Consider the following 25,258-nt stretch of genomic DNA (forward strand, 5'->3'; position numbering starts at 1 on the left):
TGTGAGACATCAAAGATACACACTAATGCAATGCACCCATTTTGCTGCACGGTCCTCATGTGAAAGTCACCCTCCCTTGTACCATCATGCCTGATCCTACAGTTTGGGTCAGGATGTGACCTGATCCCATCCCCAAGGTGCTGGATGCATGACAGGTTCTTCTAAACAGCTTAATAATTTTCAGAGCACACAGAGTCGCCATTTACATGTGTAAGCTGTAGAGTACTCATGATGTGGAAGTGAGCACTGTTCTAAGGTGGTTTTCTCTAACTGCTCACACCATTCCAACTGGCGCCCAGCACTGTTTGGCCCGGGAGGCTGGTCTTTCACCCAACTTCTTGCCTAGCACAGATGACTGCAAAACCGGTCACATCTAAACTCCCCTAACTGTGTCCCATATGCAGACTGAAAGATGGAGCTGCAAAGAAAGAAAGGAGTAGGATGCATATGACAGCAAGCTGGCACTGTTGGCTGGACACTGAAGAGGCTGGTACTCAGCCTGCTTCCCTGAGGAAACACAGGAATAATTTTTAAAGTGCCTCCAAGGGCTCAGGTTCTGCTGGTTAGGCCTGCCTGTAGGAAGGGAACTCTGCTCACAAACCATATGCTGAACTAAAAGAAAACATTAACCCCTTTGCTTGTAAGGATCTGAACTCATTTCTGCCTGCCACGGTTCAAAACGACCACTGAGAGCTGCACTGAGAATAGCTGGTGAAATTTCCTTCTCCCCTCTTGCTGGTTCAAGCTGCAGAGGTCAAACTCAGTTTTTCATATCATCAGAACAGAAGAAAAACTAATGTGAATCAACCACTGCCACCTACATTATTTAGAAGGATAAATTGAGACTGTGGCATAAGTCTATATGTCATGGGGAAAAATGAACTTCCCTGGGTTCTGCCATATAATAAAAATGATGTACAGAGCCCTCCCAATTGTTGCATTAGTGCTGGAAATGAGGCTTCAGCTAGACAGAGAAAGCTTGTTTGCAGAAGTCCTTCCAGCTACTAAAGCAAGGACCTGCCAGCTTTTCCTAGCCATGGAGCTCTCTGGACACTCACAGGCCAAAATCTACAGAGCACTGCTGCTTAATTCAGGGAGAATGCCGAATTTCTACATGGTGCCTGGGAAAAACATCTTCAAGCAGACAGCAGCATGACAGGCAGTGGAGCAGGACAAAGCTTCCCAGCATTGACAAGACAGAGAATCAGAGAATCTAGAAATGGAAAAGACCTATTAGGTTATCTTGTGCATCCCTGGGGGCCAGGGCTGGATTGCTCCTTGTTGTAAATGTACTTGTGTTCTGTCCAATCCCGTTTTAAATGTGCTGAGTGACAGGTCTTTCACCACTTCCTCAAGAAACTGATGCCACAGCCTGTTTATGTTTTCTGTCAGGAAGTTTTTCTGGAACTCACCATATATTATCTCCTTCTTAATTTCTGCTCATTACTCTGTGGGCATGCATGTTCTGCAGAGTTCATTCTGAGTACTTGCATTGGGCTTGGCTGGGAAAATCTGTCTGCTGCACAACATACCCATACTTCAAAAAGCCAACCAACCAACCAACCAATAAAAAAGATGTCATCACCCTGAGGAAGAGCCTATCTCTATCTAGCCCTCATCAGCTGGCTGGGCTGAAAGCAGAGCCAGCTTCATGTGACATGCAGTGGTGTCTGCCTAGAAAAAGTAAGATCCCCAGATAATTCTGCCATAAACAAGTATCTGTTTATATACCCCTTTTTAGCCATTTAATATGTATCACTGGTATTTATTCCTCTTACAACTGTGATCGCTGTGCCTCTGAAATGCCAGTTAGTCAAACTATTTTTTATCTCTAGAGACCTCAACATCAGTGAAGGAGAGAGAAGAGAAAAATATAAAAGGATGAAGAAAATGAAAGCGGAGGGGAGTTTCAGATTACATGCTGTTATTACCTGTCAGTTCTGCAGCCAACACAGATCAATTTCTAGATACATACTATAAACATATAATACGTGTCAGCAACTGCCTACAAACTACTCAGGGACACTGGGCACGGGATTCTGGTTTTGTCTGGGTTGCCATGACCATTCAAACTATGGTGCATCCTGAGCAAGAGAGAACCCAGGAAGCAGAACTTAATGCAAACCTCTCGACTGAACCAGAACGGAAACAGTTACTGCAGTAAATCATCATTAGACAAACATACAGATCCCATGCTAGAGCTGACAGCCAGCAGGAAGTGACGGGATCATGGTAAACTGATGGCAGTCAGTGGGACTATAGGGGTTTTCTTGAAGGACAACCTACAACTAAGTGATGGATACAGGAGACAGTAGGGTATCTCAGGGTATAGAGATTTATGAATGAAGTTAGGATGATCAGACATTGCTGGGATCAGAAAGCTGGAGACATTAATGCATCTGAGCTTTGGGAAAAACTCCGTAAGTGTCAAATGCTCCACCCCTTTGTTCAGTCATCCCAGAGAAAGGCAGTAACTTCATCTCTTGAAGAGTTCAAGTCTAGGCTGGATAGGAGACAAGGAGCTACAGGAAAGGAAAAACTAAGTCCTGAGTAGCTCCTTTCCCTGGATTTCATGTAAGCTGCATCCAAAGACCCTCAAAAGCGCAGTGAATTCTTTGCTTTGACAAGTGCAAAGGACCTGATTTCTATTCCTAGCCCTGTCAACATCTCATCTTACAATCTTCCGCGCCTCTGCAAAGCAGAGCTAGGAAGGCTGATTTACTTTTATCCATTACTTTGGGATTTATGTTGCGCAAGTTGCTGAGTAAGGTCTTGTTCACACAGGATGCTACTGCAGACTTCTCATATGGACTCCTCATATGGACTCATGGTGCTCATGTGTCAGGTGCTTTGTTCTCATTTGCATTGCTGAATCCTGATGTGCAATCAGGTATCATGGCTTTAGCAGATGCGTGAGGCCCATCTACCATCAGGACATGCATATATGAAGGAGAGGAGCAGCGAATAGCTTGTTTGGGAGCTCACGGGGCTCTGCAGTGGTACATGCACATCAGGGCGACGCTTCTCCCTGCTGAACACCACCCAACCTCCACTGCCTTCTATGAGCACCCTGAACCTCAGCGGGGCTCCAGCAGAAGAGGGGCAGCCATTCCTCACCACACTGCAATGCCATGTCGATCTTGCCTGCAGCTCAGATCTATTCCCGATAACACATCTCAGCTTATCAGAAAGCTGACAGCTCCTGAGAAAAACCCCTGGCAGGTCTCCAGTGACAGCAAGAACGGTGACAAGGCAGAGCTTTCTTGGGCTGAGGGCAGGAGCCAGCACTGATGACTGACAAGCATCCCTTATAGGTTCTTTACTCTGAGCTGATATCTCCTTGTCAGTCCCTTCTCTCCTCTCCCAGCTTTTTCCTTTGCTCTGTAAACTTGGGCACAGACAGCAGTCCTGTTAGCAGCTCTCCAAGCTACTTATCTATTCAAATACACGTGTGCTCAGGCAGAATCATTAGCTGCAGTGACAGTGGGTAAAAGCAGCATTTAAAAAGTGCACTGCACAGACAAAGCATGGGGAAGGCAGATCCTGACAAGGGACCCTTCTTGGCAGTGCTGGGTACTGTTGTGCCACAGAGGGCTTGTCATTCTCTCCTCTAGGTGACAAACTGATGTAAAAAGCTCTGAGCTGCCATACAAATGGACCTCTCTGTATCTATTCAGGTCGGAACTCCATCCCCAGCAGTGGGAGCAGCTCTATTTCTCTAGCAGGGCATTCACAGACTCAGTCTCCCTGGCTCAGAGTGGAGGGACTGACCTGCCCTGGTTATAAAACTAAACAGGGAATTAAATGTTCCTGTAAATACCAAAGAGTCAGAGGAACCAGGCCGCAATCACAGCACTCATCTAAGGGAAGGACTTGCAGAGCAGATGTTAATGAACAGAGTTACCTGACCAGGGCCATTGCTGCCAGGGAAGAGGCAAATTTTGCCCACCCCACACACTAGAGCACATAGCAACTCTAAAGCCTTCCATTTTCCTTCCTCCTGCCTCCCACCATCTTCCTCCACAGAAACAGTGCCTGACTTTTCCTGAAGCAGTATTTTTAGCCACCCTTTCAGCCAGTGCTCAGGTCCCAATCCCCTGTCTTCTAAAAATTCCTTCCTCGAGAAGACGAATCTTCCTAATAAAATCCAGGGAGCTGTGGAGCAGGGCCAGAGGCAAGCCCAGATCAAACAAGGACCCATAAATGTGAGTATGGCAGAAAAAGAAATACTGTGAAGGCCTGGCAATGAGGGAGTTGGATTTTGACACCCAAGTTGCTGAGACAACCAACACTTGCTGTGGGAGCCCTGAAAAACTGAAAGACACCAAAACCACACAAGAGTCACCAATAATAAGCATTTCCCTTATTCACTACTTTCTGCAATTTATACCTGCAGTATCTCCCAGCTGTTACAGAGGAATGCACCTAGCCTCCACCAGCCATCAGCATTGCCAATTATGCAAAACAAGATAACTACAAATATATTTTCATTGTTAGTGTTCATTATGGTTATTATGCCTGAGAGGCCGGTGATCGGCATGCAAGGGGCCTGTTCTGGATGGCAGCGCTGCTGAGAAATCACCCTCCTGTGCACCAGAGGCAGCTGCTGATAGCACCCGACTGCAGCCATCGAGCCAGACTCAGGCAGAGATGGAGCACAGGAGACCCAATGTGCTTAGCAACATGAGGTCTCCTCTTAGTGGATTTTCAGGATGCTCTGATCTCTCACCAGCAGGTATAGGAAATCTCAGGGGACTCTGCATCAGAGGCAAAACTACAGCAGTCAAATGCACAGTAATACCTCTGTGTACTTCTAAAGGGATGTGAGTCAATCTCAATCCTGACAGTTAGAAACATGGCATTACAAACATTCCCAGGCTCTACCCCTCCCAACCTCCCTCCAACACTGTCTGCTCCTGTGCGCATATCTTCTCATTTTTAAATTGTTTTCCTTTCACCTCTTCTTTCCGTGACTGGAAAAGCTCAAGAAACAGCCAAAAAAATCCTATCATATACAAAGTGCAACCAAATGTACAAGCACATGCTCAAAAGAGACAGCAATATTCTTTTAGGTTCCTCTAATCTCTTTGGATAGCTTTATGCTCCATCTACCACGATAGTGTCGACATAGTGGAGCTATATTTAAACCAGTTCACCCCGGACTGGAAAGGTTTAGCTGCAGCTATACAGAAGTTGGTGTGGGTGTTTACCTGGCTTCCCAGACAGACAGCTTCTGACACCCAAGTGAGCTGATCTAAAGTTAATTCAGACAGACCTCTGCTACGCTGACGTCTGCAGGGAAGAAATACTCTTATGTATAGGAACCTCAGATATTTCCTGTGGTGACAGAAAAGTAACAAATAAATCTGACTGGAGAGGGATAATGCCTGAGATGATTATTTCTTTACCTCCTCATGTGCATCTGATCTAATGACTGTTCAGTCCAGCACCCACCAGAAACACAACTGTGCTCTGCTCTCTCTTACAGGCCAGGGTAGGAAAATGCAGCCAGGTTTCACAAAAGGTCGAATGAGTCCAATTCCAGAGAAATGCTGGAAGTGCCTATCTTATATTCTACTTAGAAAATGAGAATGGGGCAGAACTTGCTTCAACATGGATTTACTGATATTATCTGTGGGTCATCATTAAGAAGCTAACTATTGCCTAATGTGACAGGCATCTGCCAGCTCCATGTCTTTCTGATGAAAAAAAAATAGGGATCTCAAGATTAAATTACAATATTGGGCAGTCCCAGAGGGGTGAAGCTACAAATGGAGATACTGAATTATTGATAGGAGCTCCTTCCATTTCAGGGAAACCAGAGATGTCTTGGACAGAAAGGACCAAATATGTGGGGGTAAAGTCAAACGAGATGTTTAGAGAGAAAAATCTCCTCCTTTTGGAGGGGTGCATGGTGGAATTATCAGGTCATCCTTGCTAACCACACACTGCTCCCTGCAAGTGGTTTTCCACTGCTTTGGCACAAAAGCCTTGCGTAACGCTTGAAGCTCCAGGCACACAACTCCTAGCGACACAGTCACAGCAGCAATTAAATCAAACCAAAACCACCCCTTCCTCCCCAAACATTATTTCCAAAAGGGTTTGTTAAGAGTTATTAGTTCACCCTTCCTTTCAGACCAAATTAATGGATTCCAAAGCATCAAACTTACCTTAATGAGGAACAAGAGTGCAGCTGGGTATAGAACATGGCAGAACAGTCACTTCTACATGGACACAACCTCACCATCATAAAAGCACTTTCATCTAATCTGTCGTTATCTTTAGAATTCCAGTGACCTCCATTTTAAATAAAAGGCATTAGGCTGACAGAAATCCTCTGGGAGAAGCCAGAGAGCAGCATGTGGCTTCTGTTTGCTCTCACAGAAATGTCATCTTTGACATTCAAACAGGACACATATTTTAAATAATGTCAAGAACAGTCTTAAAATACCTCATCAGGACTCAAACGGGGGTGGGAAGGGAGGTGGGGGTGTGGGGAACTTATGTTTTATGAGATGGATGGTTCTTTTCACAGAGATGTGTTCAGTTCCCAAGCAGGACGTATGGAGCATCCACGTGGTTCTGGTGCTGAGTCACTAATGTCATCAGGCAGGGCGGGCACGCAGCGAGCACGCGGGGAAGCCTTGGGATGGCTGCACACTCGGCATGCATGGCTGGGAGCTCAGAGTGCTCCGCTAGTTAGCATTCAATCTGTCATTTCATTTTAGGATTTGTAGTAGGAGACGAAGAAATAGTTTAAGGACCTTGTAACATCACAGCTGTCAATCTCCAGTATTCCAAAGGGAGGAATGACAGATATATAAGCCCATTCATATCAAAATAAGGAAGGCAGCCTTTTTCCCTGACCCAGATTTGCTACAGAGGCAACTTAATGCAAATACGCATCAAACGGCAATTCACATTTACTCTAAAATCACTTGATGGGAGCTGAAAACATTAACCCCCAGCAACAGAACCAGTTCCAAAGAGTCAGATTATTAACTTCCAGCAGTGATTCAGGGAAAAGGGGGAAAAAAGGGAAGAAGGGGAAAAACCTGAACAAACAAGGTCATGTTGATTTGTAGGTGGTAGTCATTCTGCCGAGAAATCCAGGGGTCAATCAACAGGGGTAACCAAAATCACAAGAGAATTCAGAAGGGCCTTAGCACATAATGCTGATTAACATGCTAAAGTTAATCTAAAGAGACAGCTTTGAGCATTTAGGCTAGAAAAGACAACGCTCCGATTGGAAAGTTATTACTGGTGCATACAGGCTGTGAAAACAAGCCAGGAACTGCGCACACTGGGCTGTCAAACCAGGGGTGGGCTTAATTAATGAAGACTTAGAGCAGTCAGATGTGCTTCTGATTCATCTATGTAGAAAAATATCTTGGTGCTGTGAAGCAACATCGGTATGTCCACGACATCTAGGGCAGTGCTTCTCCAGTATGCCCCCACATTAGAGGGTTAGTGCACTTGAAAGGCAAATGCGAGGAATGCAAACAAAGGTGCTCCTTATCCCAGAGCTAAATTTGCTCAAACTTTCATGAATTTATCTCCTTCTGATTACAGTTTCATGCCCAGCAGCAGCAGCAAAGAATTTGACTGTTCTCTTGTGAATATGTTACCTCTTTACACTTAACACCAAAGCGATCTATCTAAAAACCCCCTAGTCACAAAACCTCAAAAGGCCACAACTGCACAGTAAAGTCAGAGACTTGCAGGAGCTGCAGGAGACGCCAACCATCCCATGGCACAGCCCAGGGACCATGTTCCAGTTTGCAAACTTTCCATTGAATAACCCCCTTTCAACAGTGCAAAACTGCAATGGATGAGTCTACAAGAAATCACGCTGAAAACCAACCAAAATAAATACACTAAGTGGGAGAGGGCAGATGAGCGAGAGCGCTGGCAGAGTTAGGGCTGAGAGTAAAAGCTGGAGATGAGAAACACCGGAGAAGGGACACGGCAGACAGGAGATGGAGTGACGTGACAACTGGAGGCACATTTCAGCATTCTTACCTCTGATCGGTGTACCACCTGGTGAGGTAATTTGAATGCAAATAAGATTAGAGAGAAGCATTAGTACAAAGAGGAAAGGAAGAAAAATTATAACTAAAAAGCAGAAAGTTTTTTAAAGCTAGAATTTCTTTTAGCGCAACAGGAATAAATAAAAAGAAACTGATGTGCAATAAAAGTCGGAGTGACATCCTCAGGAGGTTAGTAAAGCTCATCGCTTCCACAAGAGCAGCGTCCAGCCCTGCATCTTGCCATTAAAGCCACCACCCTCATGAACGGGAGCCGAACTAAGCTGCTGAGGTGGTGTTGCCAGCTGGCCTCACCACTTGCATTCACCCACATCACTGTTCAAGCAGTTGAGATGGAGGACACGTTGGGAAGATGGTGCGGTGCCCCTTCATTCCTCATACAGAACACGGAAGGGGTGTCCTGGGACTGTGTGACTGTGAGTGTGGTGGGCAGGAGGGGTGGAAAGCATATGGTTGCGGGCGCTAGGTGCAATTTGGCTTTGAGGTTAGAATGACCAGTGGGACAAAATCTGCTCGCTTAAAGAAATTAAACTAAGGGGAGAGTGTAACAAATCCGTTTTGAGCCATTCTCCACATTCGCATAACCCTTGCATCAGGTTCCCTTTGGCAAAGAAACTGGTGTCATGCAGAATTAACTTTACATCTAGAAATATTTCGAAACAAAGCAGCTTCTGGTAATGTAACAGCAATACGCTAGCCAGACCTCTGTTGCTCCTGCCTAATTTGTATGTTAGCTGGAGAAAGGAGTCCCTACCCTCTTTATAAGGCACTGGAGATAATTTTACATGCTATAATGAAGTGTATCTTATAAGGAGGGCTTCTCTGGGAGTGAGTTTAAGTTATCCTGTTGCAACAATCTGTAGAAGTTTAGTTTATGAGGTCAATGTGTTTAGCAAGTGGAGGATCCACTGGTCAGTGTCTTGAGTTCAGCGTACAATCAATAATGAAGCATGATTGAAGGAGAGATGCTCCAGCTGGGCAAATTGGCAGGGAACCCTTCTAATCCCCACTTTTGTCCCCTTGGTCTTATTCTGCACATATGAAGGCTGTTAGTATAAGGGAGAGATTCATGCAGCTTGAATCTGTAGGCAGTTTATGGTATGTGTTGGTTTTATGCAGATTTGTAGGATCTGAATACCAAGCACTTACCAAAGAAAACTGAGGAGTTTAAACAGACAGAAAAACAGGGTTAAACAGGACACAGTGTGTCAAATCATGTTCAGTGTATTGATTAATAAATACCAGTATGCATACAAGAGTGTCGTGTATCTCAGATTTACAGCTCATTCCATTATCCACAACAATGATCACCCAATGGGAAAGAAAGACAGAAAAGAATTTCTGTAAATACAAAGAAGGCATATTTTAAGCATGTTTAACTTGCCTCTTAAAAAGTAATTACAATATTTATACTTAATCTTTTTCTTTCCTAACTACCCTTTCCTTTAGGCAGAGTCCTTTCTTTAAGCAGGAGCAGCAATTAAAACTACTCATTTTGGCATTTTCCTCTGCCAAGATGACATTACCCCATTTTAACTTTATGTCTGGTTGTATTTTCTTACACTTTCTATCCAGATGACTGAAGCATCAGGAAAGATCTTGCAGTGACTGAAGTTGTGGGTAATCTCTTTCTTGCAATAATAAATCTGCTGCTTATTTATCTATCTTAGTAACTACCGCTACCCTTGACAGAACAGTTAAACCCAGAGATACTTGCATGGAATAGCACAGCCATGGAAAACAGGGTTATTTCTCTTTGCCTGTTTGAAAAGTTTGCCAAGTGATATTTTTGTTCAGTTTGGTCTAGGGCCTCTCTCCTCCCATCTCCCCCCCCCTTCCCCCCCGCAATTCGCAGAGTTAAGAAAAGCATCACTGCAGTGTGTCATTTCCCATGGGAATGGTGCAATGACTTTGAGAACAAGCCCAAGGGGCAGAAAACAGGACTTCCGTCTCTCTCATCTGGCTGAAACAGGGTTTGTTGTTCTGCCCTAGAACTGAAAGGATTTGCAGCAAACTTTAAATCTACTCCCTGTAGAGGCTAAACCCTTTCGCTAATATGCAATTGTCTACACAGAGCAGTAAGAGCAACTGCAGACTTGAAGCAGATTCCCTAAAACATAAGTGTGACCAGCTCATTTCTTCCTGTGTTAAATCCCAATCCTCCTGGCCTCCAAATGTAAGCGAACCCTTGTGGCAGCAGCACAGAGGCTTGCGGTATTTAAGACAATGTTTGTTCTGGGTCTCTCTCACCTTTGCGAAGTTAAGACATTCACTCTTCACACAGAGGACACCATTACAGAGAATGCACAAGGCTTTTCTGTTTTCAGATTCCCTCACCCAGAAGGAATAAAAGTTTCTATCTGTTCTTCACATCATATGACAACGCATCTCTGGCTACTGTCCTCTCAGGGTGTCCCTCAAAGGGACGAAATCATAGCACAGAGTGCAAACATAAGAGTCCATTGAGTGACAGAGATGCCACCACTTAAATGGTTACTGAGGCCAACCAATGCCCTGCGATCACTAGGCTCTTTATGCAAAGGGCGCACCAAGATCAAGCTTCAAACCCAACTCCTGTGTTTGAAAGGTTTGAAACACTCATAAGGAAGGACAGTTTATTTCCCCTTCACAATAACAGACACTGAACACCACCACATACGCTCACTTCAATCAGGAATGAATACTGACCCTGGCATCCTGTGTAGTGGAAGCACACAGCCAGGTGCTCAAAGCAAGGCAAAACATAGGATAATACATTGGAAAACCCAATGGGATTATTTGCATCAGTCTTTCCCAGTGTTGAGAAGAGGCTCTGCTGGAGAGAGGTCTTCACTGTGCTGACACAAACTCACCCCAGACTTATCAACACACCACTTCCTTTTAGGAAGTGTAAGAACCTAAGCCACCAAAACCCCACTCCAAAGCAACATCATATAGTGAAACCAAGGCTCTTGCTGGCTGCAACACTGACTCCCAGAGAACTCCGACAGTGCTTTTGGCTACTCCCTAACATAATTCTAGGGAAAACTATATTGAGCTTCTGCCACATCATCAACTAATTTTAAAACATGGTTAGAGGTGTAGTGGTGACCCTTGATGCCAGAACTCATATGTACATCACCTGTAACACTACAATGCCTGGACTGTTTCAAAATCAGTTCAGGGGAACAGGTTTTAAATGAGTTAGCATGCTGGGGAAGTTTCCCAGCCTAGAGCTGGCCTTAGATCCTGTGTCAGTGACTGAGAGGCAATGACTGAAGCTATGCACCCTAGGGAAGAACAGGGAGTTGTCCTGAGTCACTGCATTTGCAGTAAAGCAGCCTCTCTCCACAAGAAGTGGGAAGTATTAGCATGATGAGCAAGGGAGAATTTTGCTACAACCAGCATGAGTCAGAGACCTTGCTTTTGCCTTGATCTGTGATAATAGAGATGAAAACATGTATTTATTTGCATTCTCATCTCCAGAGCAATTAGTGCAACACGTACTGACAGAACTACCCAAGAGCTCTACTTTAAAAGGAACTGAGCATTACTTGGGAGAAAAGATCTATGTACTGGGGAGAAAGAATTAAAAACTCACTCTAAATGTGAAGAGTTATTCTGTCAGAAGGTTTAAAAAGAAAAATGCATATACATACATACAGATGTGATCAGTAAATGAGGGATGGCAGGATACAGGACAGATTCATAAACCGTGTATTTCCTCCTGACAGAGACACCAGTCCTCTGGGGTTAAAAGAGCCTAAGATGACGGCTTGGTTGTGTTACACCACAAACTCTTTAGTATCTTGACAGAAGATGAACAGAGCTCTAGAAACTGATGTTCAGAGCCCCCTTGGGCACATGATCTGACTGCACGCAAGTTCAAAGACCTGCCTGAGATCCCCAGAGCATTGCCAGCCCACATAACTGCGAGTGTCAGAAGAGAGCACCTTTCCCAAACATGCTGCTTCTTTACCTCTAGCTATTTATTCCACACTAGGAGCCTAAAGAAACGAAATCATCCTGCAAACCCCTCTCTAAGTCAGACTCCAAAGCTGCTTTGACCTTCATAACCTATATTTAGTACATCTGAATAATAATATATTTGGTACTCATTGAAGGTCGGACACTCTATATATGCAATATTGGGCTCACAACGTGCTGTAGCTATTTTAACTATATTACATCTGCCTAGCTTTTATTGAGTTTTAATTAAATGAAATTAAATGAGCGTATATTTAGATTGAGATAGTATAAACTGACATTCATGCAGATATGCCAGGCTGGCTGTAAGATATGATCTTAATGGAGCAGAGACTTTGCAAACTATTACACTCTCCCATATAATGAGGTATCTATTTAAACACTCCTTTCTTTAAAAACAACTGTGCCCCTATGGTATAGTGCTGGAGAGCTCAGTGAACACCTTGCAGAATGGATCAGAGACTGCCTGACCCATCACATTCCTCACAAAGGGTGAGTGCAGCCAGGTAAGTGGGACTCAGGCACTTCAAAGTGCAGGCCCTACTTTATATCGACTACAAATATAGGAAAAAGTCAGAAATGTAAGCAGGGAATGAACCTTTGGCCCACAAGAAGCAGTAAACTTCTTGCTCCCTACTCATGCCAGGGTGAAGCAGAACCTTAGTGAATCTTGGCACCAGGTCCCCGAAAACAAAACTTCTCTCATATTTCAAATACTTTTGCATTGAGCTGTGGAAAGCTCCCTTACTACATTAGAGAGCTAATCAATTTCTTTTGTGAGTCTGAGGATGTGTCCTCCTCATTGATTTCTAAAAGGTTCCCTTGACACCTCCCTTGGTAATTACTGTGTCTTCAGCAAGCAGCCAGCTCCAGAGTTTGAATCCCAGGTGAAATATTCAATTGAGATGTTGCTCAAGAACAGCGAATAGGAAGCAAAACTTGGACACAGTGACAGGGTTTACTAGTTTGGTTTTAAACTTTCTATCTCACTAAACTTGTGAAGCAGCTGGCAGAGAGGCAGCCAAGTGCCTGCAAAAAGCAGGCTGGAGAACGTACAACAAGTGCATCAGGAGGTGCCTTGCTGCTCATTTATGCTAATTTCTGATGCTGATTTAGTCAGCTATGTAGTGAAACACATCCATGTACACTTTCCTATTGCTGCTTCCTAAAGCTTCTCAGAATAATTAACAAGTGTGATATTTTCTTTCAGCACAAACAGATCAAGATTAAACCATGTTGTGGGAGAAATAAGTTAAAGGTCACTGGGAAATTTCATAAACTATAAATGCATTAGTATAATTAGCGCTCACTGGAACATCAAGGTGGGATCAGGAGTGTCAGGCTGGGTTCTATTTTTGATGGAAGTGATGTCTCATTACCCACTCCCCCAAGTACAAGCCTACTTCTTATCACCCAAGCATCATCAGATTTAAGCAGAAGGCTCCTGCTATGGGGAAACGTGTCAAGATGCTCACCTTGATAGGAAGAAGGTGGTGTTGCCCTGGCAGCAGCACTCATAAAAAATGGCTTTTGAGTGCCCAGAGATACATCATGGCCAGGCAAACCAGTCTGGCTCTTATTTAAGCACTAGACCTTTCTATACCAAAGTTGTTGCAGCTCTGTTCCTTTCTGTACTTTGTGTAGGGCAATGTGGGCCTTTTTTCCCCAGGCTAAAGCTGCTGTGTAGTGCTGCTCTGCATTGTTAAATAGCCACTGCAATTCACACTGGGGAGCTGCACTTCATCAGTGAATAAAGCAACATTTTATTTTCTTTTAATTCTCTAATAGGCCTTACAGTCCTGGGAGACTAAAGAGTACAGCAGAAAAACAGGAGTTCCTCGCTAAAAGGCGTGCATTCTTAGCCACCCACAAGACCTAACTGCCTGTATTTCAAAAGCTAGTATCTGGCTTATCGAACAAAAAAAAATCAAAAAGAAATTGTATAGTTCAAAACTGTGTCCACCTTCCTTTGAAATCCACAGAATTGCTGCTGCTTGGATTTTTCTTTATTCTTCTGGTGTCACACAGCAAGAACGATAAAGATCTTAACAAAAAGCAGAGTATATGTAAGGAGTGAAGTACTACATGACCACTGATTGTAAAATCTCAACCAGTATCTCACTGTCCTAATTTGCATGGCGTTCCTATTAAAATTATCTGAGACCTGTTGAGTTGGAAGTGAAATGTCTGAGCCTACCAAGGATTTGGGGCAATGTCAAGACGGTCTACCGAAGAAGGAATCCAGGTGATGTTCCAAAAGGCATGTCCACTCTAACGTCTCCTTTTAACAAGCCACGATATCCTGCCAGAGAGGATCAGCTCCAAAAACTGTTTTTATATTGTAAAAGAAACAAGCTCAAATCAAATTGGCAGTTGGGTTTAGAATTGCATTTCAGGGGAAAAAAAAACCAATGGCAGCAAGTAAAGAGAAATGGGAGGAAGAGTGAGGAGGTAGGGAAAGCTTACTTGCTTTGCTACCTTACCCGAGCGGAGCTGCTTGATTCGCCCATTGCTAGTTGCAGTGTCAACAGGCAGGAAGTCCTTGAACCAGGAGATTTCAGGATCAGGGTTACCACTGGCAGCACAGAGCATTGTGGCTGTGCGGGCCTTTTCCACCACTTTCAGCTGCGGGCCCATGTCAATGGTCGGGAAGCCAGCTGGGAGGTGGTCTTCTGCAAGAGGAAAAAACACAAGGTTACAGTGAAATGTTCTGGTGCAGCAATGGGATATGGCTGTAGTGACAGCAGTGCCACGGTACAGCATCTGTGCCTCTGCTGGAAAACAGCAGCCTCACTTCCCTACTGAGAAGGTTTTCCAAGCCCTTAAAGCACATTAAGCTCTATAATGAGCATTCATTACACCAATAGAAGCTTCCACTAAATTTAACTGCATTTAAATCAATTGCCTTGGGAAACGTCCATAATTTTCATTGATACGTAAGCTCCATCTATTGTTAATAATTCAGTAAAAGCAGGTATTTGCCTTTTTGTGGGAGGACTGTGTAGAAGATAATAGACAAACATGAAGCCAAATAGTTCGAGGCATCTTGAAAAACAACAGCTAAACAATAAAACCCCTTAGAATGGTCCAGAGAGGCCCATTTTCTCTTTTTTTGACTAGGAACATTCTGTCACACTGGTAGGATAGATTGAACATCTCTTCCTCATGCCCCAAAATCTGATTCAGAAGGCTTTTAGAAACTAATGAATGTAAAGCTAATGAGCCACACTGTGCTCATGAGCCGCCTCACCAGACTGTGCTGTGGCAAGCTCCTGGTGCATTTTCTGGTTTGCGGAGAGCAGCAGAGGTGTGTGAGAAATGGCCAGTGCACGCTCTGGCATGTCTTACTGAAATACTATAAAATGAAGCATCCCCCTTATTGATAAAACCATCCATACAGCAGGTACGAAAATAGTTGGGTTTGCTGCTGCAGAGCACGCTCAGGTAGGCTGGGTGGAATACATCAGGCAGCCTTCACTGATAAGCCAAGGCATGCTCCAACATTGTCATTCAATAGCAGCTGCAGAACAGACCTCATTTACTCATTCTGTGGCAAGATGTACTGTACTTTGCTAAGCCTGAACTGCAATCAAAAGGACATACTTTTCCAGAGAAAAAAGAACTTGAAGAACATTAAGAAGCTTTTAAAGTACCAGAAACTCAATTATTTTCAGTATGTTTCTTTTTTTTCCCTGTTCTAAGGGAACTTAAGCAAACCTCCTTCTCTGGTAAATCCAATTCTGTAAGGCTCCCAGCTCACTGCAGTGCTTAAACAAGCAAGACCTCAGCATCTCCCCAAGTCCCAGAGGAGCCCGAATTTGCTGCAATCTGATTTTTCCTGCTATCAACACACATCTGGAAGTGTACCCTTCACTCCTGACTGGAAGGTACAAGCACCTCAGGTGCTTCTGTCTATCTGTACTGCCACACCTGCAGAGCAAACACAGTCTGTGGTGGTTAATCTTACATATTTCTCCCTTAGATCTCAGGAGAATTCCCAAGACCCTTGACTTGTTTGCAAATCAAGACTGTAGCACAAAGCAACATCTGCTGTAAACAAAACAATGCCCTAGAATATTATTTTTCTGTTCAGATGAGAGTGACTATGAAGCATCCAAGGTTTTCTAAAGGAAAAAACAGTTCCTGATGCTTATTAAAAGCACAAACCATATTTTATCTCCCAGGCTGGCCTCCCTAGAAACCTCTCTCATCATGAGCAAACATAAATGGATTTTTTTTCTTTTTTTAAATGAAAGGTACCACAAAAACTAGTTCTTTTTTAATTTGCTCTCTATTGATTTTCAAAGACAAAAGGTACATACAGCTTAACTGGAACGACACCAGAGCTAGCATCCAATAACGAGAAACAGAAGCACTCAATATTGAGCAATCACAATGCGTACTCGTACATCGCTGAAAAGAAACAAAAGAAGGGTACACGCAAGTACAGCATGATATAGGCTGGAAAGCATTGGAAAATACATAGGAAAAGCCATAAACAGTGACATTCCCTCAGATTGAGGCCAAGGTTGCCTAAAATGCAGCCCCTTGCTATTTACAGTATTAGAAGCAGATGTTTACACTGGGGAGGCTGAAACCCTGAAGTGATCTGATCTAATCACCATGATTGCCATTGACAATCTTTTCTGGTTTATTCAAGATTTCACAAAGAATGCACCGAACAAAAGTATCACCCTGTTAACTTGGTCCAAAGTCTGTGTGGAGGCTTAGGACACAGCTAAAAGCAAACCTGAAACCAGCATTTGTGCAAGAAACCTCTTCCTCTCTGCAGTGATCCTTTGCCCACAGAAACAAGAATGATCAGAAAATCCTTCACAGTGACTGATGTGCAAGAACACAACCGGCCTGCTGCACTGGAGTGCTCAATCAAAATTAGCAGTTTGTGATGACCCACTGACCAGCAGAAATTACATGATGTAACCTTGACTTCACTGCACACGACAGAGATGCTGGTTACAAACACCTGGTGACAAAGCTACCTCTGCCATACCAGAAATCTTAGATCAAGAGTTTTCTGGACTCCAAAGAGATGTACCACACTGCTCCTATATCAAGTACTCTCCTCCAAGCCCAAGACATTACAGAGCCCAGATGAGAATACTGGGCTGAGGGACTGAGGGCACAGGTGACCATCATGTGATGAACTTCAATCCTAGATCCTGGACATGCAAGGTTCATGATGCACACAGTCTCTTCCCTCTCTACTGCACACAAGCCCCAAAACTCTAGCAGCAAATGGCAGTAGCAGAGCAGCAGTGTATCCTGTGTAGTCAGAGCCACAGCAGCTTCCTTGGGCTAGCACTGGTACCAGTACATACCAGCTCTCACGTGTGCTTGGAAACTGAAACCTGCCAATCTGCTACGGCCACACCACCACCAAAACTCAAGCAAACAGCACTGACACGTCTGCCTGCCTACATTGACAACAACATACAGGCAGCAAGGACTTGTTTGATTCCTTGTCAATCAAATGTAGAGGCGATGCTGGTGTTTAAGAGCAGCACTGTGCTTCCAGGAAGCTGCAGTCCCAGGTCAGATCACTGTGTGACAAGACACCAGGGAAATTTGACAGTCAGTCTCTGACGGCACCTCAGACACCCGAAGGCTGGGGTTCACCTGCTGTTACTTCTGGGGTAGATCCAGGGGACCTGCACTGGGCCAAGATTACAGTGTCCAGGGCTCAAGCTCAAGGAGAGGATGAGCACCTTTTCCAGAGGTGGTCCAACGGCCTCAGCTACCCATATCATCATGAGATGGGGATCTCAACTATTCCGTGTTTCCCCTGTACTGTGTGTTCCTGGCAGCCTCCCCAAACCCTCCTTGGAGAAGAGTGGCTGTAAAGAAGACCTGAGCTGGTCACACTGCAGAGCACAGCTCGGCACAAGCCCACACCTGCCCTGCCAGCAGTGCTCCTATAGAGATAACAGGGCTTCATTCCAGCCTGGCTTGGCGCTGCTGACTTCACTGGGATGGCGAGGGATGTCTCTGTTCAAACACTACAGGCGACGATAGGAGTTCAGAGCTGTTCTTGCCTTGCCTTCCCCTTCAGCAAAAGTCTAATCTAAGTCTAATTATGAGGCTCAGTCATGCCTCGGCTCCTTTCAGCCCTTGCTAGCTGTACTAACTTGTCTGCACATGGAGCTCGTCACTAATAGCTATCCTCCTATTCATGCCAATATGTGGATACCCTTCTTCTAGAAAATGAGTTTGTCAGCACTTGGTTTTATTCAAGGATAGCTTCTGTGTTTTTAATGTACATTAAACCAAGCTACGAATCTGCTTTCAAGTGCAGACGATCTAAACCAGTTTTTCCTTCTGGGTTTTGAATGCTTTCAGAAGGGGTGTACTTCAGGCAGGCATCTGGCTAGAGCAAGCAAAATCTAGGCACAAACAAGATCATTTTTGGGTATTGCAAGCTCCAATTCCCTCCATGGACTACAGCAGCGGAAGCAGAAATGACTGAGAGAAAGGCAGGAAGAGGAGAGAGAAGCAGAAGGAAAGGAAAGGGAAACAGTAAGAGAGAGTAAAAAAAAAAAAAAAGAGTGGGTTTTGCAGTTACAAACAGAAACTCGGAAAATCCATGACCAGGCTGAGGTCTTGCAAGTAGCAGTCACCAAGGAGCCAGGAATGTCCCTCTGGCATCTAGCATGACAGCATGTGCAGAGGATCTCATGCTCACTTGACAGCTCCCTTTGCAAATCTCCTTTCTGAGGTGACAGAAATCTAACCCCCATTCTCTCACAGCTCTTTTGTGCCACACATTTCCCGCCTTTAAGGGAAAAGCTAAGGTAAGAAACCTTTCCCACAGCCCTGAACTGGAGCTGAGACCTCCTTGAGAGCAGCTGTAATTACTTGGCTCATTCACCAGCTCCCCAGAAAAATACCTTTCTAGAGGAGGCTGCCATGAGACACATACCCCTTGGGACATCCTTATTTTCTGCATCACTCCAAATATCAAGTGATGATAAGGGACACCAAGGCAATTACAATTTAAGTCTTAAGAGAAGCAAGGATCAGCCCCAGCATGGAACAGCATGTGGATAAGAGCTACTTACAGAAAAGGCCTGCAGAGAAGTCTGTGGTGAGCACAGCTGCTGACAGCTGAATCCTGCAGGATTACGCCCAGGATTTTGATCAAAACTTGTAATCTCTCACAGAACAGAAAAGTTGGAGGGGTTGGCTAGCAGGTTCCTACTAGTGCAAATCCCATATAATAGTCACTGGTCTTGCAGCCATGCAACTGTTTTGGGGATCATACCACAACTTGGCATCCCTAAAACCTTCCCTTTACCACTGTGTATTTCCTCTGTGTCAGTGTAGGAAATGGCATTTTAGAAATGATAGTGCAAACTGTAAACATGTTTATGGGAGTTACTTGTCATATTCTTCTTCCTACAAAAGCCAGGACTGCTTAGTATCATGAGTCCAATTGTTCAGACTGCTGAGGGAGAGAAAAAAAAATCCCCAATATAATTTGGAAATAGCTTTTCTATACATTACAGCTACAGATGTGAAGTTAAATCTCTTACAATCTATCAAAACTAGTGCCCCACTGGAAGGGATGTTCTTGACTCATTTCAAGTGAGATATTGGGCCTTACCCCCACACAGAGCTGGAAACAGCCTATCTGGGCCACTGGCTCCTACCAGCCTGCGTCAGCTGAGGAACTTCCAGCCCAACATCAATTTCAGGGGCTTGGTTGGGATGATTAAAGCACAAAGCTCCTTTGTTTTCAATTCTGCCAGCTATCTGAAGCCACTCAGGAGCATGCGGTGCTAGGGACAAGCCAGGAAATGGATTGAGGGCAGAGAGATCGCCAATAAATGTGTTTGACTGCGGTCAGCATCGCACAGGAGCAGGATGCATGTATCAAAAGCTATTTCACACATTCCCTACCCATTCAGGGAGGCAGGCTGGCCTCTCACCCAGTTCAAGCCACCAGGGCTGAACCGATCCTGCTAAAAGGTAGCGGTCTGACGCAATACGACACAGGATGTTGTAGGGGTAACCCTTGTCTACTGACAGACTCGTATTTGATGGATCAACGGATTTACTTTACAGATTTTACAAGCTCCCAAATCTCCCTTTGAGACACTGTAACACATTAGCAAATGCAGAATTATCAGTGCAAGGACGACAGCCTGGGTAGCCGGCAATATTAACTAATGAAAGATGCAAACCAGTAAGATTGTAAGCACACCACAATCCAGGACATCTGTTTGCTGAATAAACAGCCCTAATTCCTCCAGCACAGGTTACACAGTGTGGCTATTCAATTACTGCAAGACAATCAAAAGCAGTCAAGCAATCCAGTGGCCCAGAAGAATGGCATCATTTTACATGATAAGGAAACCCTGATACTGCTCTGTTCTGGTTCAACTGAAGCTGCACAAAGAGCATTTTATCAGCCATTTTGAGGCGATGCTCTCTTTCTGCATGCTTCTTCTTACAAAAGCCTGTTAAAGAGGTGAACCAAAAATATCACCCAAATTCGTGGTCTCCAAAGGCTGCCCAGTGTCAGGAGCCGGGAGTGGTGGGAGGAGGAGTGCATTGTGTGTGCTAGCTGCCAGAGCCAAGTCTCAGGCAGGCTAATGAATGCCCTGTCGACACTGGCACCGCCTTGTAATTGCCTAAGGAAAAGGTGGGGCAGTGAAACCAACCTGTTTCAAAGGCAGCAAAGTCTTAATTACTGGGTTAGTAAGTATAAAACAGTTTCAGGCAGGCAGAAAATACAAACAGTCATCTATTGATGACAAGGCTTTTAATGACAAATCTGCCGGGTTTGTATGACATCAACACCGATGTGACATGCTGAAGCAGCCTGCCGAAAATGGGGAGAAGGGCGCAGATGAATGGGTGGGTGTGGAAACGAGCTCCAGAAGGACTTCTCTGTGTCACGGTGTAACCACATGAATAACTGCACAAGAGCTTACAGTAAACAAAGTATTTGCTATCTCTTAAAAAGATCACAGCAGCAGTGAAACAGTTTACAAAAGAAAGAATCTGAGTCAGTTCAAAACAAAGAACGTACTGTAAGGAAAATTCAAGAAAATACGAGACTAGACATGGCAGAAATGGATAAACTGTCAGGCAGATTCCCACCCCAGGGGCTCACCGCGTGGGAGCTCATGGGACCTACTAATTCTAGAGGTTATGAGTCCATAAAACACCCCATGGAGACAGTGCTACCTTTCAAGCGCTTGAAGGGTACTGCTAACGTTGTCCGCTCATGGCTGGACAGCAATCATCTCCATTTACAAGCTACCAATACCTTCCCAGTAGCACAGCTGCCATTCCCAAGCACCTGCTTATCTCCGAGGGGAGCAAGGATTGCTTTGCAGAGAGGCAGGTGCTCCTAAGAGCAAGACACGGCAGTGCCTCTCAAGGTGCTCTGACACGGATTCAGCCTCTGCTCCTGCCAAGTCCCAGTGCTGCACACGTGTAGTGCTGAGGTAATGCATGGCCACTGCAGCAAGAAGTCACCTCCCCAGGGCCGAGCACCCTGCACTTGCAGTGGCACCCAGAACTCCCTCCCACCCAGGGTGCAGCCTTGGTTCTCCAGGCCTGAGGGAGCACTGCCTCCCATTGGGATGAAACAAATAGCTTCTCCCAGCCCTTAGGGATGTGGTTAATATCCAAACAACGTTCCTTCCGGCCTCATGATGCCTCTCAACCTGCTCCAAGGAACTGGTCAGAACAAAAGGTGGTGCCACAGATGCAGGGTCAACCCTCCATTAGGAAACAGATCTTCCTTTCCTTTGAGGAGCACTGCAGCATGCCACTGCCAAAGCCCTCCTGTATATCCTATGTCTGGATACACTAGACATAGCCACACATCAGCCATAACTACCTCTAGGCTTCTCACACGGTAGCTGATTTGTTCTAGATTCAGGCGGGGATACAGAAAAGAGAGACAGCTTCCAGAGGCCCTGATGGAGGCAACAGTTGTCACTTTCCAGCGTGGCTTTTCCCTAAGCACAGCCCAAAGGAAGGCATGAGAAAGGTCCCTCTGGAGGGAAAATGCACTTTCACTACCATGGCCTTGCAGTCCTCAGATCCATGGTCTTCATAAACTCTACAAGATCTCCTGAGGTGACTAAGTCTAGGCATAGCTTCAGTGGTGAAAAGGCAATTCCTCTCTCTCTTATACAGATAACCTGTTCTTGACAGAGGGCAACACAAAGATGATTCACAGCTGCTGAAGCTGATTCAGAGCACACCAGAAGAAAGCATACAAGTCACAAGCTTGGGCAAATTAAAGGTTTGCACCTACAACCCACTGTTTCAGTTCTTAGTTTAGGGATCTTCCCAAGTAATAACAACCTCTGCTCAGTACGTGCTAGCTGAGGACTCAGCTGTCAGCTAGGAGACCTCAACCCATCCTGGAAGAAAACAATTATTTGCACCTTATCAGATTAGATCGCAAGGGTCTGAGACAGCATTTATGAAATCCCTATTACCACATCATCCTTCAGTCACCCTGACTACCTCTTGCTGCTTTCCATTCTGGCTTCCTGTCGAAGACAGTCACATTTGCAGTTTTGGTCCTAAACTCAAGTTTTTCCAAGAAGGTCCAATATACCTAAAAGAGCTAAAAAACTTCCTGAGAAGGAAGATTATAGCAGAAGCTTATCTGCTCAGGCTGAACAAGCTCTGAGCCACAGGACACAGCCTCTCCAAGCTGATGACACAGCCCATGGAGTGATGGGATCTGTGATGCAAAGACCCTTAAGAGGCAAGGACCACCCCTGACCTCCTGCTCCAGACCCAACCCACTATTCTGCTGTGAAAGTAGAGCACTGTCCACAGACAACCCAAAAGCACATCAAAACAAGCATTTTCCTGGGAGACCAGAGAAACTAGTTCTTCATGTTAATGAAATACTAAAAAGGGCTCTGACAGTCATTTAAGAGTTAAAAGTATAGCGCAGCAGAAACTACAGCAAGAAATGTAAAAAATGTGGGTGAGGAAGAGCTTACACACAAGTAAAACAGATCATATCTGTGAGATCCCCTGCCTGAGCAAGAGTCCCTTTTTAACCCTTGTTCGGTAAGGAAAAAAAAAGCTCATCTTGTTTCCTCCCCCAAAATTACAGCTTAATTTCAAGTAGGTAAAAATAGTTTTGTGGGTCATACCCAACAGCTGGTAAATAAGCCCAGGCTCTTTCAACAACTCTTTCCCACAGAAGAAAAAAAAATCATCGGCTGGAAGTATGCATTGAAGAAACTTACAAAGGTTCTTTAAACACAATGAATTCAGAAAGGTTTTGCAGGCAGCTATTAAGACTCCGTAGTAAAGGAACAGTAACAGAAGACCATGCTGTGCTTTCAGGCAGGACTATGCCATTTGTTGGTACCAACTGTTGAATATAACTGCCTGTAGAACTGTTTTCAAACCACTGTTTCCCCGTGACAGAATATATAAACACACTCCCACTAAAACATACCCAAAACTTCAATCTTTTCAGAGAAAAGCATGGAAACAGCTCTTACTTGCATTCTCAGTCATTTATTAATCCTGTGCATTTTCCATACTACTTCACCTGCACTGATGTGATACGCGATTAGCACGGAGATTTTCATTTTTTAAGATGTGCAATCAATAATGGATTTCCATATGCCATTAAATCCAACATGTGGTTAAATTAATGGAGCATTTGACTTTTGATCCATGTACGTCTGGCTGCAGCTCAGTGCAGGAAAAAATGCATGAGAACCGAGTTAATCTGACAGCAGAGCTCTCCCACGCTTTCTAACGTTGAGTTTCAGATTAAAGTGAAGCATTCCTGCTGCCACTCAGCTGGAATACTAAATCTGTTCATTTCCACTTCACAGGCCAGAATGCAAGATTTTTGGCCACTTAACTCCTACTGAAAGGGCTAGATCTTGCTAAAATCTGATTTCTATTTAGGTCCTGTAGCCTGCCTGCATCATTGTTAACCCAGTGGCTTCTCCTCCTGTGGGGGAACATCACAGCCTGTCAAAACAACAGTGGCCAGCAACTCTCAAGTAAGAATTTTAACATTAGGGACGGGACAAAGTTATGTGTTTTGACAAAATACCCTGCTGAAAATGTCTTCTTGGACTTCTGACTTTTTAAGGAAAACCGCTGGGATGTTACGTGAGAAAGAACTTTGTCTTGTTTGTCTTTCACCCTCCCCAAAATCCCCAAGCAAAAACTCCTGAGGTCCCAGTTGACTGGAGGTTAGCAAAGCTGACACTCATCTGCAAGAAGGGCTGGAAGGAGGATCCAGAGAAATACAGGCCTGTCAGTCTGACCTCAGTGCCAGGGAAGTTTATGGAGCTGGTCATCTTGAGTGCCATCATGCAACACATACAGGACCAACCAGGTGATGACGCCCAGTCAACATGGGTTTATGAAAGGCAAGTCCCGCTTGACTAATTTGATCTCCTTCTGTGACAAAAGTGACCCACTTAGTGGATGATGGAAAGGCTGAGGGTTTTATCTACCTAGAATTTAGGAAAGCCTTTAACACCATTTCCCAGAGCATTCTCCTGGAGAAACTGGCTGTTTGTGGCTTGGGACACTGGGTAAAAACCTGGCTGGATGGCCGAGCCCTAAGAATGGTGGTGAATGGAATTAAATCCAGTTGGCAGCTGGTCACAAGTGGTGTTCCCCACGGCTCAGTATTGGGGCCAGTTCTGTTTAATATTGTTAACAATGATCTGGACAAGGTAAAATCAAGTGCACTGTCAGTAAGATGGTAGCAACACCAAACTGCATGGGAGTGTTTGTCTGTTGGCAGGTAGAAAGCTCTACAGCGGGATATGGACAGGCTGGACTGATAGGCTGAGGCCAACTGTATGAGGTTCAACACGGTTCAGTGCCATGTCCTGCACTTAGGTCACAACAACTCCATGCAACACTACAGGCTTGGGGAAGAGTGGCTGGAAAGCTGCCTGGAGGAAGAGGACCTGCGAGTGTTGGTCAACAGTGGCTGAATATGACCCAGCAACACACCCCGGTGGCACAAAAGGTCAGCAGGATCCTGGCTTGTATCAGAAACGGTGTGGACAGCAGGACCAGGGAAGTGACTGTCCACCTGTACTCGGCACTGGCGAGGCCGCACCTCAAATAGTGTTCAGTTTTGGGCCTCTCAATACAAGAGAGACATTGAAGTGCTGGAGCAGGTCCAGAGAAAGGCAACAAGCTGGCGAAGGATCTGGAGCACAAGTCTCATGAGGAGTGGCTGAGGGAACTGA

General features: G+C 44.8%; 1 protein-coding gene across 14 annotated transcripts in view; it reads right to left on the bottom strand.

Moving 5' to 3' along the window:
• PTPRF (protein tyrosine phosphatase receptor type F) overlaps positions 1-25,258 on the bottom strand; it is a 397,714-nt gene that overhangs the window by 94,873 nt on the left and 277,583 nt on the right. For 7 of the 14 annotated variants that reach the window (XM_061451477.1, XM_061451480.1, XM_061451476.1 and 4 more), the window contains 2 exons: positions 14,498-14,686; positions 8,023-8,040 (listed from right to left, as the gene is read on the bottom strand). In XM_061451477.1, the coding sequence (XP_061307461.1) occupies positions 8,023-8,040; positions 14,498-14,686 (207 nt within the window). The remainder of the gene's footprint in view (positions 1-8,022; positions 8,041-14,497; positions 14,687-25,258) is intronic. The other 7 variants (XM_061451484.1, XM_061451482.1, XM_061451483.1 and 4 more) reach the window with 1 other exon arrangement.

Source organism: Pezoporus flaviventris, unplaced genomic scaffold (genome assembly GCF_033815535.1).
Source record: "Pezoporus flaviventris isolate CSIRO_AGI_PZ_B2104156 unplaced genomic scaffold, CSIRO_AGI_Pfla_v1 ptg000013l, whole genome shotgun sequence".
In the NCBI taxonomy this organism is placed as follows: Eukaryota; Metazoa; Chordata; class Aves; order Psittaciformes; family Psittacidae; genus Pezoporus; species Pezoporus flaviventris.